The 14,923-nt window shown below is 27.1% G+C and overlaps 3 protein-coding genes and 1 long non-coding RNA gene across 4 annotated transcripts; 2 read left to right on the top strand and 2 right to left on the bottom strand.

Annotated features, from left to right (window-relative positions):
- Window positions 1–96: 96 nt before the first annotated feature.
- LOC127281986 (myotrophin-like) lies at window positions 97–1,176 on the top strand. The gene is made up of 3 exons (XM_051306027.1): window positions 97–310; window positions 662–772; window positions 937–1,176. Exons 1-3 carry the CDS (start codon window positions 242–244, stop codon window positions 1,126–1,128), a joined length of 372 nt encoding a protein of 123 aa, XP_051161984.1. The 5' UTR covers window positions 97–241; the 3' UTR covers window positions 1,129–1,176.
- Window positions 1,177–1,661: 485 nt separating this feature from the next.
- Window positions 1,662–6,493, bottom strand: LOC127281984 (histone-lysine N-methyltransferase eggless). Its single transcript, XM_051306025.1, has 13 exons — window positions 6,327–6,493; window positions 5,701–6,088; window positions 5,493–5,636; window positions 5,071–5,438; window positions 4,772–5,001; window positions 4,302–4,710; window positions 3,967–4,224; window positions 3,561–3,905; window positions 3,335–3,502; window positions 2,950–3,258; window positions 2,585–2,862; window positions 2,202–2,517; window positions 1,662–2,120 (listed from the first exon to the last, which is right to left on the bottom strand). The coding sequence occupies exons 2-13, from the start codon at window positions 6,068–6,070 to the stop codon at window positions 1,914–1,916; spliced, it is 3,402 nt and encodes a 1,133-aa protein (XP_051161982.1). The 5' UTR covers window positions 6,071–6,088; window positions 6,327–6,493; the 3' UTR covers window positions 1,662–1,913.
- A 392-nt stretch (window positions 6,494–6,885) lies between these two features.
- LOC127281983 (uncharacterized) lies at window positions 6,886–13,884 on the top strand. Its single transcript, XR_007843126.1, has 5 exons — window positions 6,886–7,152; window positions 7,311–7,404; window positions 12,966–13,072; window positions 13,290–13,341; window positions 13,509–13,884. It is a non-coding gene; the product is annotated as an uncharacterized LOC127281983 (long non-coding RNA).
- Window positions 7,598–11,742, bottom strand: LOC127281982 (wee1-like protein kinase). The gene is made up of 4 exons (XM_051306023.1): window positions 11,330–11,742; window positions 10,200–10,524; window positions 9,237–10,119; window positions 7,598–9,159 (listed from the first exon to the last, which is right to left on the bottom strand). The coding sequence occupies exons 1-4, from the start codon at window positions 11,559–11,561 to the stop codon at window positions 8,887–8,889; spliced, it is 1,713 nt and encodes a 570-aa protein (XP_051161980.1). The 5' UTR covers window positions 11,562–11,742; the 3' UTR covers window positions 7,598–8,886.
- Window positions 13,885–14,923: the final 1,039 nt, after the last annotated feature.

The following is a 14,923-nucleotide window of genomic DNA, read 5'->3' as shown; positions in this document are numbered from 1 at the left end:
TTTACATATTATTACAGCAAAATTTACGGTTCTTTATACGGTGATAGGTGTATTTACGTAAAATAACATAGTAATTCACAACTTCTCATCCCTGGTTCAGCTGCCAATCAGCCAATTCAGTGTAAATTCGGCACAATCAAAACTAATGGAAGTGTATTTTATTTAAATAAATAAACAAATTCTATATCTTTATATTCAATCAATCAAAAAAAAAAAAATTTGTTTTTAATCATCAGTCAAAATGAATGAACTTGTGTGGGGAATAAAGAACGGTGACCTGGATCAGGTTCGAGACATTGTAGAGAATAAGGTGTGTTGAAAAAATGTCGCATTTTTCCTTTTTAAGAATATATATATATCATTATTGTTTTTAATAATTGTTTATTTGTTTAAATTTTTTTTATTAACATTGATTATTGTTTGGGAATAGAATTTTACACTATCAAATGATAAATAGTGCATTTTTAAACGAAGTTGACAGATACTTTTTTTCCCCTGTCATTTTTTGTTTTAATGAAAACAATCAATTATTTGAAATGTAATTAAAATGTAATTTAAATATGTATTTTCATAAATTTTGTGAAGATAATTGGAAATTAAGAATGTTTATTTAAAAAAAAAGAAAGTGATCAAGTCATTAACAAGAATTATTTGTTTACAGGATATGGATGTTAATAAATTAATTAATGGAAGGACGTTATTGCACTATGCAGCGGATTATGGTCAAAGTGATGTTCTCGGTTACCTTTTAGAAAAGGGTGCTGACGCTAATGTAAGTCAATTTTTGCTTTATTATTTTCAATTAAATTACTTTTATCTGAAAATTATAATAATTCCAAATATACCTGTGGATGAAAAATTAAATGTTTTGTTAGTAATTAAAATTTAAGATTTATTTGAAAAAATTATTGAAAAAAAAAATAAATAAATATTCAGGCGAGAGATAAACACGGTATCACGACACTTTTGGCTGCAATATGGGAAGGACACACAAATTGTGTGAAATTATTATTGGAGAAAGGGGCACGACCAAATGGTGTAACACCTGATGGTACGAGCTATTTGGATGCAGCCGAGAAAGAAGAAATTAAAGAGCTCTTGGAGCAATACAAAACCAAAACACTTTAAAAAAAAGAAAAATTTAACAATTTTGTTACATATTTAAAAAAAAAATAATAATAATAGATACGTCACGTTCCTTATAGGATAATATTGTCGCTTCGTTATTGACTTCTTCTCGCATTCTGTCAGACATCTATATATATATATATATATTGTATATTTATGTAACTTACACACAAAAAAAAGGTATGAAGCTATATAGTGTAGGTTTATAATATATATACATAATTAAAAAAAAATATATAATACTCGCTTCGAGTAATCGCGACCTAAAATTGTTTTCCTGCCTAGAGTCGCAAAAATAATTTTTTCGCGATACCTATTTCAATAAGTTCGAAATAGTTTATTAGTTCTTTTACAGACAAAAAAAGAAATTAAATCTTTCCGATTTATTTTTTAGAAAAGAACACACACTCAAACCTTTGTAATTTACATCTAAGATGTGTAAGACCTTGTTTTAATAATATATTTAGTAAAAAAAAATACAACTAACTGCTCTTTAAAATTCCCATTAGAAAAATTAATGAAAATTGTTTAAATACTTTTTAATATTTTTATTGTTTCGCAAAATTAAATACAAACGTATAGTTGAATAATTTAAAAGAGTATTTACACAGAAGAAAAACAAATTCTTTTAATCGTGAAAAAAGAACTGTTTTTTTTTTAATTGAATGTGAAAACATTTTTTCTATTTACTATAAACAACGTATGTGTACACATTTAAAAAAAAAAATGATTAAATAGTTACCGAGATCTTGTGAAAAAAAACGCATAATTATAATTAAGGAAATTTATAAGAGTCGACCTCTGCAATTTGAAGATCCACATTTACAGATAATCATTTTGCCTGGTATACTTCCAACATCGTAACTATAATTCCAAGTTAATTCCTGACCAGCTCTTATGTAATGTAGAGCGAAGAAAGCCACCCAGGGAAATCTTACATCGTGAGTATCCACAAACACGTTTTGAACGAATACATTTGGATCACAGGAGTGCTAAAAAAAAAAGAAAGAAAAATGATGATTTTTTATATAAATTTTTTTTTTAATTTTTCGGTAAAAGAAATTTATTCTCACATTCAAATAACGTCCAATATTTCCCGTGGTTTTGGCATCCATGATATAAACGGCCTCATCTTCGCCAAAAAAGTCACGTACCGACTTGTAATTTGGCCGATCGATTTGTGCTTCAACAGTCAAATCGAGTTTACCCGGTTCACGCCGCTTCGATTCATCTTCATCACTGAGCGTTATTGTATCGTAATTTGAATCTCTACTTTCTGATTTATCGAAATCTGGTTTTGATGATGATTTGGATTTTGATTTATTTTTTTCACTCTCATCATCATCTTCCTTTGGCTTTTCTCCCTTTTTACGTTTCCTCAGTCGCTTACTGTTAAAAAAAAATGATAAAAATAAATTGTTTCCAAAACAAAACAAAAAAAAAATAAAATTCTTACCGAATTGGTGTATTATCTTCTCCAATGTCCTTCAATCTAAGATTTGGATCGTCACGATATTTAGTGATATCAAAATCTTCATCAGACTCATAACCAGAAGGTTTACTTGTATCATCCTCATCGCTTATGTTATCCTTTCTGCCCGAATCATTAGCTAATTCAAGTTCAGGATCAAGAACATCAGCCTCGTAACCTTCTTTAATTCCTTCAACGACTTCCACGTAATCGAGTTCAGCGAGATATTCATCGCCGTAATTTTTTCCTCCCTCATTCGCTCCCTGAAATTGAAAAAAATGGAAATTAAAATTGCTAATAATGAATTTAATTATTATAATTAATAAAATAGTTTAAACTAGTTTTCGTACTTGTTCAGTGAGCAATCTTCCCGCATAGATGCAAATAAACGAGCCTTGTGGAATATCATTGAGACATCTTATTCCCCAACCACGAGGAGCGGTTTTAAATACTTGTAATTTTAACGTTAAAGGATGTTGAACAACGCGATTTAAACACGTTTTTACAGAGCATTTACATCTTGAATTACATTCATAAATACCAGTTGTCACTGGTTCAGGAAGTCGTTTGTAAACATAACCAACCGCTGTGTTTGGAACTCTTCCTCCAAGAGTCGCTCCTCGATTTGTTAATTGCCAACATTGACATTTTTCTTTATCCTGAAAGAAATCCAAATAAATTATTCTGTTTTAATGATTTATTTACAAACAGTAAATTTTCCAAATTTAAACAAACCTGACAATCGTCGGTACAATCGCAACAGCACAAAAAATCAGGATCCAAATTAAGATGAACGTCTTCGGTTGGTTCTCTTTGTGTACTGTATCTAATTGTATCGGGTAAAGCGTGATCAATTTCATTAACGCAGGGAATTGGAACATTTTCAGCACCATAACTAAGATCCTGAAATGATTTATCAATTTTTAATTAAAAATTACTATTTAAATTTTCCAAAACTCACCTTAATGTTAACGAAACATTTATCAAGGACAAATTCAGCGAGACAATGAACCCAATGATCGAATTCAAATAAATCGACAGACATTGGACTGCAAGTGATACGTAAATATTGATGTAATTCCTCCATATTACGTAGACGTTTACCACACGGTGATTGATAGACAGTGACTTTTTTACCTTTAGAAAATTTACATAATTGTCTATTCCAACCGCAAAGCAATGGAATTGATAATGGTGAATATCCCTTTAAATCTTCAGGCGTAAATGAACAACCCTCGAGGCATTTTGGTGCACATTTGTGTGGTATATATCTCTTTGGACTCGTTCGATTTTGTGTCTGATAATACTGAAAGTAAAAAAAGGAAATTAATTAACAAGTTGAGAAAAATAAAAAATAGAAAACTTACAACAATACTGTGTGATGGTTTTGTTTCAGTTGGTGGCTGATAAGTTGGTTCAGGAACAATTGGCTTTTTCGCTGTACTTTTCTTTGCCACTGCACGCGATTGTTGTTGCGGTTGAACAAATGGCGTATCTTGAATAATTTTATCAATTGATCGATTGGCATTTGAAACGTTAGCCCCTTGTTTTTGATCTGTTTTTCGATTTAGAAAATCGTCTTGATCAGTTGACGATGTATATTCAACGTATGGCATTCCTTGTTTCTGAAATTCAGAATGATAAAATAATTTAAGAATGTATAAAAAATAATTAATAATTAAAAAATAATTTAGAGACTAACATTGGATGAAAGTGGAAGTCGATGACGCGCCGGAGCATTTGCCGTGGCGTGCGTTCCCTGTTGTCTTGCATTTGCCTTGAGTAATTCAACATAAAGTGGACCCAAACGAGCAGAACCACGATAAATCCATTCTGTTCGATTGTCAGCATCAAAATGCATTTGAACTAAACTTGCATCGACTTGTATGACACGTGCTATCCACCATTTTCCATTCCATTCGGTTTTCACCACTTGACCAGTTTGTAATTTTACCATTGGCCTCTCTGGATATGATTCCATGTATTTTTTCACAAAATCACGCGATGGACTTGGCACATCCTCCCAAACTTGTGCTGAACTTTCCGACACGAGGCAAATATTCTTGTGAATTACATACTGCGCGTAACCATCATCAAAAAATACCAAGTACCTTTAAAAAAAAACAATTTTAATTTCTGATTTTTAATTTCTAAAATTCAATCAAAAATTACCGATATTTATTCGTTGATTTCGGTGGTTCGGCAATGACACCACTGTAAAAATTATTTGAATTCACATCTTGAAATAGTGCAACGACACGTGTGGAAACGGGAATAATAACAGGACTCGGCTGTGCAATTGCAACTTGTTTTCCAGATACAATTTTCATTGCATGATTATGTTTTTTTGCATTTAATTTCACTTTATATTGAGTTGGATTTTTATTAAGTACTGTTATTACCTGGAAAATTTAGGAAATTTAAAATTGAATTAACTTTTTTAGTTGTAAATAAAAAAAAAAAAAACAAACCTTCGCTTTTAACCAGGGGATTAAAGCGTGTTTCATAATTAAAACAGCGGTATCAACATCGGGAACGGGTTTAACAAGAAGACCAAGTGGTGGTAAATCGGCAGCAGCCTTAACTGTATCTCTTTCAATTTCTTCCAAAATAATTGGTTGATTATCCAATGGCGCTGACACTGTTGGTGTATTACGAATTTGTGTGACTTTTTTCGTTGCAACAAGAGGAAATTGATTATTATCCTGTACACCATCACAAATTGTAAGATCTTCCATCATTTTAATAGTTGGTTTAAATTCTTCATATAGTGAATTTCGTAATTTATCGAGTTTATTCATTAGATCTTTTATATCATTGTCCAATTTATCATTGTCAGCTGAAAAAATTAATTAAATAGAAAAAAAAAACTAAAATTTTCAGTTATACTTACTCTGTATATTGTCCCATTGTGTACTAAGGCATTTTTGTGCTTGTTCAACTTGAAATTTAATATCATATTTCGAACTAATTGAAGCCAATGATACGTCTAATTTTTGCTCAAGATCCAAAAGAAATTCCTCTGGCAAGAAATCATCTAAAATTTTTCATTAATTTTAAAATTTGTTTTGAAAGAGTTAAAGAAAAAAAAAAATTCTTACCTTCATTGTCATCTGTTTTGCTCTCAGTATCCGAATCATCACTATCAGAAATTTCTACTTCCATTGTATGATCAGGAAATTCACATTTTAATAATGGTTTTCGATCCAAAAAAGAATTAACAAGTATCTGTTGATGTTCTATAGAATCATTGAGACATTTTTCACAAATTAAACGCTTTTTCTTTTTAGCTGTATTTACACCATAAAATGTGCAAGCAAACGTTGGAGCTATTTTCATATTAACTCCAGAAGTACATTGAAAATTAATGCAATTCACATTGCATGTTTTCAGTTTTTTATCATTTCTCTTATCATTCTCTGTTTCCTCGTCGGAAATTAATTCAATAATTTCCGCGTCTACTTTCGCCATTATAATAATTTAATTTTCCTATAAAAATTAATTGAAAGTATATATAAATTAAATTCTAACTCTGTGAATTATATTCTATAGAAATAATTTCAAATAAAAAAGAAAGCATACATTTTTAAAAAAATTTTAAAATAACATTTTTATGTTTATAAATAAAATTGCTTGTCTTTTAAAAATAAAATAATAAATTTGTGTAATAATTTTGAAATTCAAATATATCTTTTTTGAAAATGACATGCAAAAAGATTAAACTTACCTTGTTTTGCCGCAAATTGTTTTAATTATAAATATATGATTATTTTTCTCTTAAACAGATAAATATATAATTGAAAAACTTTTTTCAATAAATAAATTAGAATAATAATTTTTTATACTAATATTTTCATTCTAATCATTGTAATTGTAACCTAATAGACGCTAACAGTTTGAGGAGTGAGGTTAACTTTCACTTTACCTTAATTTTATCATTTGCGCACTTCATTGCGCATAGTGGTTCTCAATTCAAATATTCCGCCATACGTTAAGGTTGGTTTCCATTGTCTTGTCATAATTCTCAACTACCGCACCCTGCTCTAGTGAAAATTTAGTGACTTTATTGTTCAAAATGCAAGGATTAAATATTAATTTTTAATTGTAATATTAATTATACTGAATTAATATGCATCGTCCATAATCTTACATTCGAATTAATTGATATTATTTGCTAATAAATAAACACGAAAAAACATTTATAGATTCATGTTGGTAGACATGCAAAGGAGGTTGGTATTTTTTTTTATCTTGGGTTGGCATTTCTGCATAGAGCAATGGAGCGAAGGAGCAGATACCTTGTGAAAAGAAATATTAAATCTAATTATATTTTATACATCTGTTCATTGTTTATAAATATATTACATTAATTAAGATCATATTTGTTCAAATATTTTATATATTAAATAAGTTTTATTGGTAAGTACGAGATAAATGTATAAATCGAACAAATTTCTTTGCGACAAAAACTTAACCTAAAAATTACGATATGCAGATATTTTCACGTCAAATTCGTGTTTAAATGGACATTTGTCCGTAATTTAAAAAATAAAGTAATGTTTTTTTCAATAATTTAATCTATTATTTAAACAATTTTTCGAATTCTTGTTATTTTACATTTAATCCCTTTTAATCATATATAAGTAGGCCATGTATGTAATATGCCATAAGATAGCAATAAATTTTTAATTAATATGTTTTTTTTTTGCAGAATTCAAGGACCAGGAAGAAAATTAACTGCTGGCTGGATGCTGCTGGTCCAAAATAAGCTACTGCACATTATTTCGGCTTGGAATCCGCGTTCGGTAAGTTTTTTTTTTTTTAATTTTTTTTACAATAATTGTTTTATTATACATAATTATTCTTAATTAATTTTTATATAAAAAATAATAATTAGTTTTAGTAATAATAAAATTCACATTTTAATGAATTGGTCATTTAAAATATTTAAAAAGTAATTAATAATTAACGTAAAGGCTACAAGAAAACATAAATTAGTTGATTTAAATCAAATCTTTTTATTTTTGTAATCATGTTAATGATATTATTAAGTGAACTGAAAACAATATTAATCACGTCGTATTAAAATATAAATGCGATTTTATTTTACCTTACGGAGTCGCTTCTCCTTGGTAAGCAGTTAAAAATTATTAATGAAAGCGTCTTTTTTTTACAATTTAATTAATTTTTTTTTTTTTTTTTAATCTATAATTTCATCCTTCATTTAAAATGAATATTTGCAAAATTTAATCCTGCGACAGAATTATATTTGATAGTAAAATTCTGAGAAACTGGTTCCAAATTCAAAATCACATGCAATTATTTTCCAAGATGTACTTGTAAAAGTTATCTCGTTAAGTAAATTACAATTTTTTAAATAGAATAATGAGCGCTTGTAAAAGCAGCATATTTTGTATAATTAATTATTATACAAATCAAAGTAAGAAAGACAAAAAATTGTAATATTAAATAAGTTTTTTTTTTTCAGAAAATTAATATAAAACCAAAAATACACGCGTTTGAAAATATATAACGCGATTGAAATAATTCATTGAAAAATTGATGTCTTTCTTTGAAAAGAAATGTCATAAATGTAAATTTTATATGAAACATTCTTAATAATTAGAAATTGAAAAACATTTGCCAAAAAAAAAAAAAAAAAACAACGCGATTAAATCCTAGATACTAGAAATACCAATAATTAAATAAGACAAATTTCAACGTCGACTAAGAATCGGTCCGAATACAATTTCTATAAAAATAATTTTTAAAAAAACACTTCAACATTCCTGGTCATGCAGAGTTAAATTGCTAAATTTTTCAAAAATTAATTAACTACTTTTAAATTCACATCTAAATTTAAAATTGTCATTGAAAGCTTGAAAAGCCTTTTGTCTACAATTTAGCATCAACTTTTTTTTTTAAATTCTTTTCTTTTGGAAGCACATTTGTTACTTTTAATCCAATTTTTTTTTTTTTTACTGTGGATTTGAAGTATAAACAATCTGATCTGATAAAATGATTGAATAAATCTTTTATCACTTTTTAAACATTAAATTTGAAAAAAATGTAATATTTAAAATATAAGTTAGAGATTTGAGAAAATTATCAAATTGGGCAATTTCACTCTGAATACCGTATTATCCAAACCAAGATTTTGCTTATGATCTAGAACTAACGATATCACAATATAAAGGCACCAATGGGTACCGCTTCTTGAATAACAAGTTTTTTTTTCGGCCTAATTTTCAGTAATCATTTTTTTATAAAAAAAAATGATATGACACTTAGAAAATTGTGCTATGGCTTCGATTGACTTTTTTACCTATCACACGTGATGACATTCTTGTTGGTGTTGGTCTCAATTGGTAACCACTGAAATTTTTACTAATTCCATCATTCATGTCAATATCGTTTGGTCCATTTTTACCATCCTCGTTCTTATGTTTTTCCCCATCAGGTTCACGACGTAATTGAACTTTGGTTTTAGTTGAAAGTAATTTATTCTGAATAAGACATGATGCCGAAGGCCTCATCTCAGCATTAGGATGAATCATCAACTGTAATTATAAAAATTAATTTTATCATATATTTTTGATTATGGAGGTTTATTATAAATTTTAATTATAAAAATTACCTTAAGCAAATCATTGAGATCTTTACTATAACGAGGTAGTTCTTTTAATTCACCATTTCTAATTTTATGCCACTCGGGACCATTTTTTGGTAAAGCACCACCACCAGCAGCTTCATAAACCGTCAATCCCAATGCAAAAATATCAGCTTTTGATAAATGCGTAAAATCTTCGTGAAGTATTTCCGTTGGTAAATATCGACAATCACCCTCTTCAACTTGAGGATTATTTATTGACGTAACATGTCCAAAATCACCAATTTTATATGTAACTTCCTCTTCAACTGTTTCTTCCTCATCAAAACCATCATCTGCCGAATCATCATTCATAGCACTTAATTTTTTCTCCCTTGAAATAAATATATTCCCCGGTTTAATGTCCATATGAACAAGATGCATACTATGAATATAACGAAGTCCTTTCGCTACATGGAATAGCAATTGTCGTATTTCTAATTCAGAGAAAAATCTCTTTTCTTTTTCTTGTGTCAATATCGCATCAGCGAGACTACCACCGTTACAATATTCATTTTGAATAATCATATGATTATCCTCCGCCCATGCTGAATAATATCTTACAACATTTTCATGTTTTCCAAGAACAGCATGAGCATAAACTTCATTTAATGCATTTTTTTCATTAACATTGCCAGCAACGGGTTTTAAACTTTTTTTCACTGCATACGTACAGCCGTCTAATCGATTAATACATTTATAAACTGATCCAAATTCACCTGAACCAATTATTCCAAGTTCCAAAAATTCTTGTCGATATCGAGGAATATTCGAGTCTTGAAGAGCAACACGTTTTGTCGGTTGCTCTAATTCACTGTCAGAATCCTCGGAATCAAGTTCAAATTTAGGAACTTCAATATCTGACGACGTTCTGAAAATTAATAAATTTATTTAATGAAAATAATAATTAATTATAATTTAAAAATATTGGTTTATATATTAATTACGTACTCGTGAAGATTTCGTTTAGATCTAGTTCTTTTTTTGGCATTTAATAACATGCCATTTGGTGTAAATGGATTAACATTAGCTGCAGGTTTGTCTGTTTTATTTTGAAAACCAGTAACTTTGGCACGTGATTTATCAATGGAAAAAAGTCTCGAACATTTATAGGGTACTGGTGTGTGAAATACACTTTTTTCTATTATAGTCCTAGGAGTTGCTGGTGAATCAAAAAGTCGAAGTGCTCGAACTCTTTTGTAAGGAGGACTGCAAGCCATTGACATTTTTTTAGGTGATCCACTTTCCCGAAGTGGAATCCTTATTTCACTAGATGCTAAAATAAGAATTTAATTTTTTAATTTAATTTTCATTATCAGAAAAATTCTACGTAGATATTAATTATTGTTATTTTTATTGAAAAAAATTATATTTGATTGGAATAATTGTTTTCTTTAAAAATAGAAATATATTATTAAAATCCGACACTGCAAAAAAAACACAACTGTTGCATAAACAAATAATTCTTCAGCAATAGTATTAAAGTAAAAATTAATTTTAAAATTGATGACAATGCACTATCGAAAAAATTACTTTTTAATTTCAATTCTTTAGGTACGTTATTCATTTCATTAAAATACATATTCAAATTATTATAGAATATAATTTTAAATTATACAAATATTATTTTTCAAAAAATGACACAATGAATGCCCTACCTAGAATATAATTAATCAATTTAAAATATTGTGTAAATATTTGTCAAAAGACACAAAATATCAAATATTTTACACGCAATAATTTAAAATTGAAATTAAAACTGTTTTTTGTCAATTACGTCTAAACTTCAATATTTTAAATAATTCATTAAAATATATTTAAAGTAGTTAATAGTCAATTAGTTGAGATGATTGGTATAAAAAGGAGAATAATTTAATTTTAATTAGATAATTGATAACTTAATTGGTTAATAATAAATTATTAAATTTAAAAAAAAAAAATTAAATGTAAAGAATTTAATTTGAATGTTTGAAAATATAAAACTTAATTCTTCGGAGAATTTTTAAAAAATACATAAAAAATAAACATGAGACATGATTCTTTGTTACAAGGTTATTGAATGGAAAGAAAGGAAATCTAACCTGTCATTGAAGTGGTAGCAGGAAAATGATTATTCCTTGAATAGGATTGAATTGTTTCATAATCACCGCAGTCCATTAAATTATTAAAAGCCGATTTTCCTGGCTGTGTTATAGGTGATATATATAAATCATCAATAGAAGAATCAGAAATATCATCACCGCATCCCGAACTGTTAATGTTGTGATCGTCCTCGTCACATGCTTCAAAATTTAATTTTTGAGCAACCCTCATGTTTTTAAATTTTCCACATAAGTTATCGATCAAATACGTACAACTTGTTATTCACTCTATTTCCTCTAAATTAATTAGTAGCTTATAAACACTATCTAAAGAGAAAACGTTTCAAAAATACTGTTTTATTCACAAGATTGTGTGGCCTCCATTATAAAAATCATAAAAACTGTTTTTTTTAATTTCGCGCATGTGCAAATAGTGTTTAAATTAATTCTTGAAACTCTCCAATAAAATGTTGTATAAACGCTTTGAAGGAAAAATTGTTTCTGTAAATCACCACCAGTTATAGGCGCTACGATCGAAATGTTTGTGTTTATTTGCTGAATCGCTTTATAGGTAGTTTAATATGTTTAATTAGGCATAATTTTAGACAATACAAGTTTTCTAATTTTAATTTCGGTATATAATAGATAAATAATTAATATAAACAACAATTAAGTGTTGAATTACGCATTTAAGCATTATTGTGATTTAAATATAAGAAAATTTGCCGCGCTTTTAAAGCAACCAATCAGAAGTTGGTCACGTGATAAGTTCAGAATTAGCGTCATTTCCGCCCTCACTATGAGCGCGCGAGCTCAGTTTTATTGTTAACGGTCATTTTCTCAGTTTTTTCTGCTAAAAATTGCAATAATTTTACACATTTTATAAAGTTTTTATATGTGTTAACTATTTTTGAAAAGAGTGATAGTTTTATTTTCATATTTAGTATCATATAAATGAAAGTCGATACATCTTTGACGAGGAAATTAGATTTAGCTTGGTGAGTGCTTTCTTAACCTAAATTTTGGTATGTGTTCATTTCGTTCATTTTTAGTCTTAAAAGTGGTAAAAATTACTAAATTCTTGTAAATAATTGATTAAAAATAACTTATTTATTGAATGTTGCCTAAAACATGTGCATATGCGTATAAATACGAACGATATAAATTTTATGATTGTTGGGTGTAAGGGGTATTGTTATTGGTAGCAAGAATGTAAAAATTGTTGTAATTTTTCTATAAATTCCCATTAATTCATAATAATTAAATTATTAGAGATTTTATTGTTTTTGATAAAAATTGTCTCAATTACGAGTATCATAAAGTGCAACTTGTTCAAACTCGTTAGTCCATTCATATAGAGGTTAGATATATGGAGGGAAAAATTTGAGATTTTTATTTTGATAAAAGATACTTTTTCATAAGTTTTTAATGAAATATTCGAATTAAATAATAGATTTTAATTATTTTGCATTTTTATAGGTTATGTTAAGGAAGATACAAATTTGTGATTCATTTTTTATTCTCGGAGATTATTTTAGTTTGCAAAAATTCAGTACAATTGTACTTAATTTTCTACAATTAATTTATTTCTAAATTCAATTTTAATAATTCTACTTTTTGCATTATTGTGTTTCAGTTTTTGCACTAAAAATAATTGAAGGGTTAAAATGATTCCTGCAAATATTTCGATTTTCTGGAGAGCTATTATGAAGATTTCTTCAAGTCGACGTGAATTAATAATTAGTAAGTCTCTTCTGTCTTTAATATTATAATAAATTGAAAAATAGATTGTTTAATAAATTTTCGTTGTTTTACAATATTTAAATTTTAATTTATCAATAGTTATTTAATATTAAAGTAATGCTTTGAATTTTATTTCATATTTTGATTTATTAACAGAATAGGTTGCTGATAAGTAGGTTTTTTTTCAGGAATTATAATTAACAATTTTTGATTTCAGTTCCAAAGTGAAATTGCTAATTTTGATTAATTTTAGCAATGTTCAATAAATGGTAATGTAAAAAAATGTTTTCATTATCTCTTTAACTTTTTTCCAGTTAGTTTTTTTTAAACTTTATTTAGAAAGTTTATTAAATTATTGATCGTTTAGTGACGGTAATTTAATAAAAGATATGTTAAAATTAAAAGTTTGAAACTAAAGTACAAACCTTTTTCGCAGCTAAATTTTTTTCAAATTATGACGACGTTCTACCTGGATCAAGTGAAAAATTCAGAAGAAAAGGAAGCATAATTGTGGAATTGCAAGAGGAAAAGCGGCTGATTAAAAAATTAATTAATTCATTTGAAAAGAAGAGGATCTTTGAGCAATGCTGCTCTGGCACTTCAACATTTTCGACGAGGGAATAATTCTTCTTCTTCTTCTTGTTAATTAGCCTTTTGTGTTAACTAGCCTTTTGGAGGAAATAATTAATCGGTGGGTCTTTTTAATTTTAACAATATAGTGCAACAACTGACAGAAATTATTTCTTTATTATTAATTTTATTATTTTATGTTTAATGTTCTCTGTAACTAGAGAACAAAATTTTCAATTAACTTTCTGATTTAAAAACAATTAATGAAATTAGTAAGTCTCTTCTGTCTTTAATATTATAATAAATTAAAAAATGATAAATTATTGAATAAATTTTAGTTGTTTTACAATATTAAAAATATTTCGATTTAATTTTTCAATAGTCATTTAATATTAAAGTAATGTTTCGAATTTTATATTTTAGTTTATTAACATTATAGGTTGCTAAGTAATTTTTTTCAGGAATTATAATTAACAATTTTTGATTTCAGTTCCAAAATGAAATTGCTAATTTTTAATTTTAGCAATGATCAATAAGTGGTAATATAAAAAAATATTTTCATTATATCTTTAAATTTTTTTTACATTTTGTTTCGAAAGTTTATTAAATTATTGATCGTTCAATGACAATAATTTAATGTTAAAAATTAAAAATTTGAAACTAAAGTACAAACCTTTTTCGCAGCTAAATTTTCTTCAAATTGTGAGGACATTCTTCCTGGATTCAAGTGAAAAATTCAGAAGAAAAGGAAGCATAATGGTGGATTTGCAAGAGGAAAAGCGGCTGATTAAAAGATTAATTAATTAATTCATTGGAAAAGAAGAGGATCTTTGAGCAAATGCTGCTCTATCTCTTCAACATTTTCGGTGAGGGAATAAATGATCTGTGAGTTTTTTTTAATTTTAACAATATAGTGACACAACTGACAAATAATTTCTTAATTACTATTTTATTGTTATATTATTATTAATTTTATTGTTTTATCTTAATTATTCTCTTTAACTATAGAGAAAAAAAATTTCCAATTAATTTTCTAATTAAAAAAAACAATATTTGTGTCAGTCTTTCAAGTTTTTACAATATTTCATGTTTTGTTTACATATTTTTAATTTAATTTTATTGAACATATTTCTCTTTTAAATTGCACTTTAAAGAATTTAGAATTTTATTTGTTTTTATTAAAAAATTATTAGTAATACCTATAAATTTTTTACAATTTGAAAATTTAATTTCAATTTTTGTAAAAAAAAAATAATTTTTTATTAAATGATAATTTAATTA

Source organism: Leptopilina boulardi, unplaced genomic scaffold (assembly GCF_019393585.1).
Source record: "Leptopilina boulardi isolate dan_hultmark-lab unplaced genomic scaffold, ZJU_Lbou_2.1 LbouV2_278, whole genome shotgun sequence".
NCBI classification, from domain to species: Eukaryota; Metazoa; Arthropoda; class Insecta; order Hymenoptera; family Figitidae; genus Leptopilina; species Leptopilina boulardi.
The sequence above is the reverse complement of the archived record's forward strand: the minus strand, read 5'-3'. Positions and strand labels throughout refer to the sequence as shown.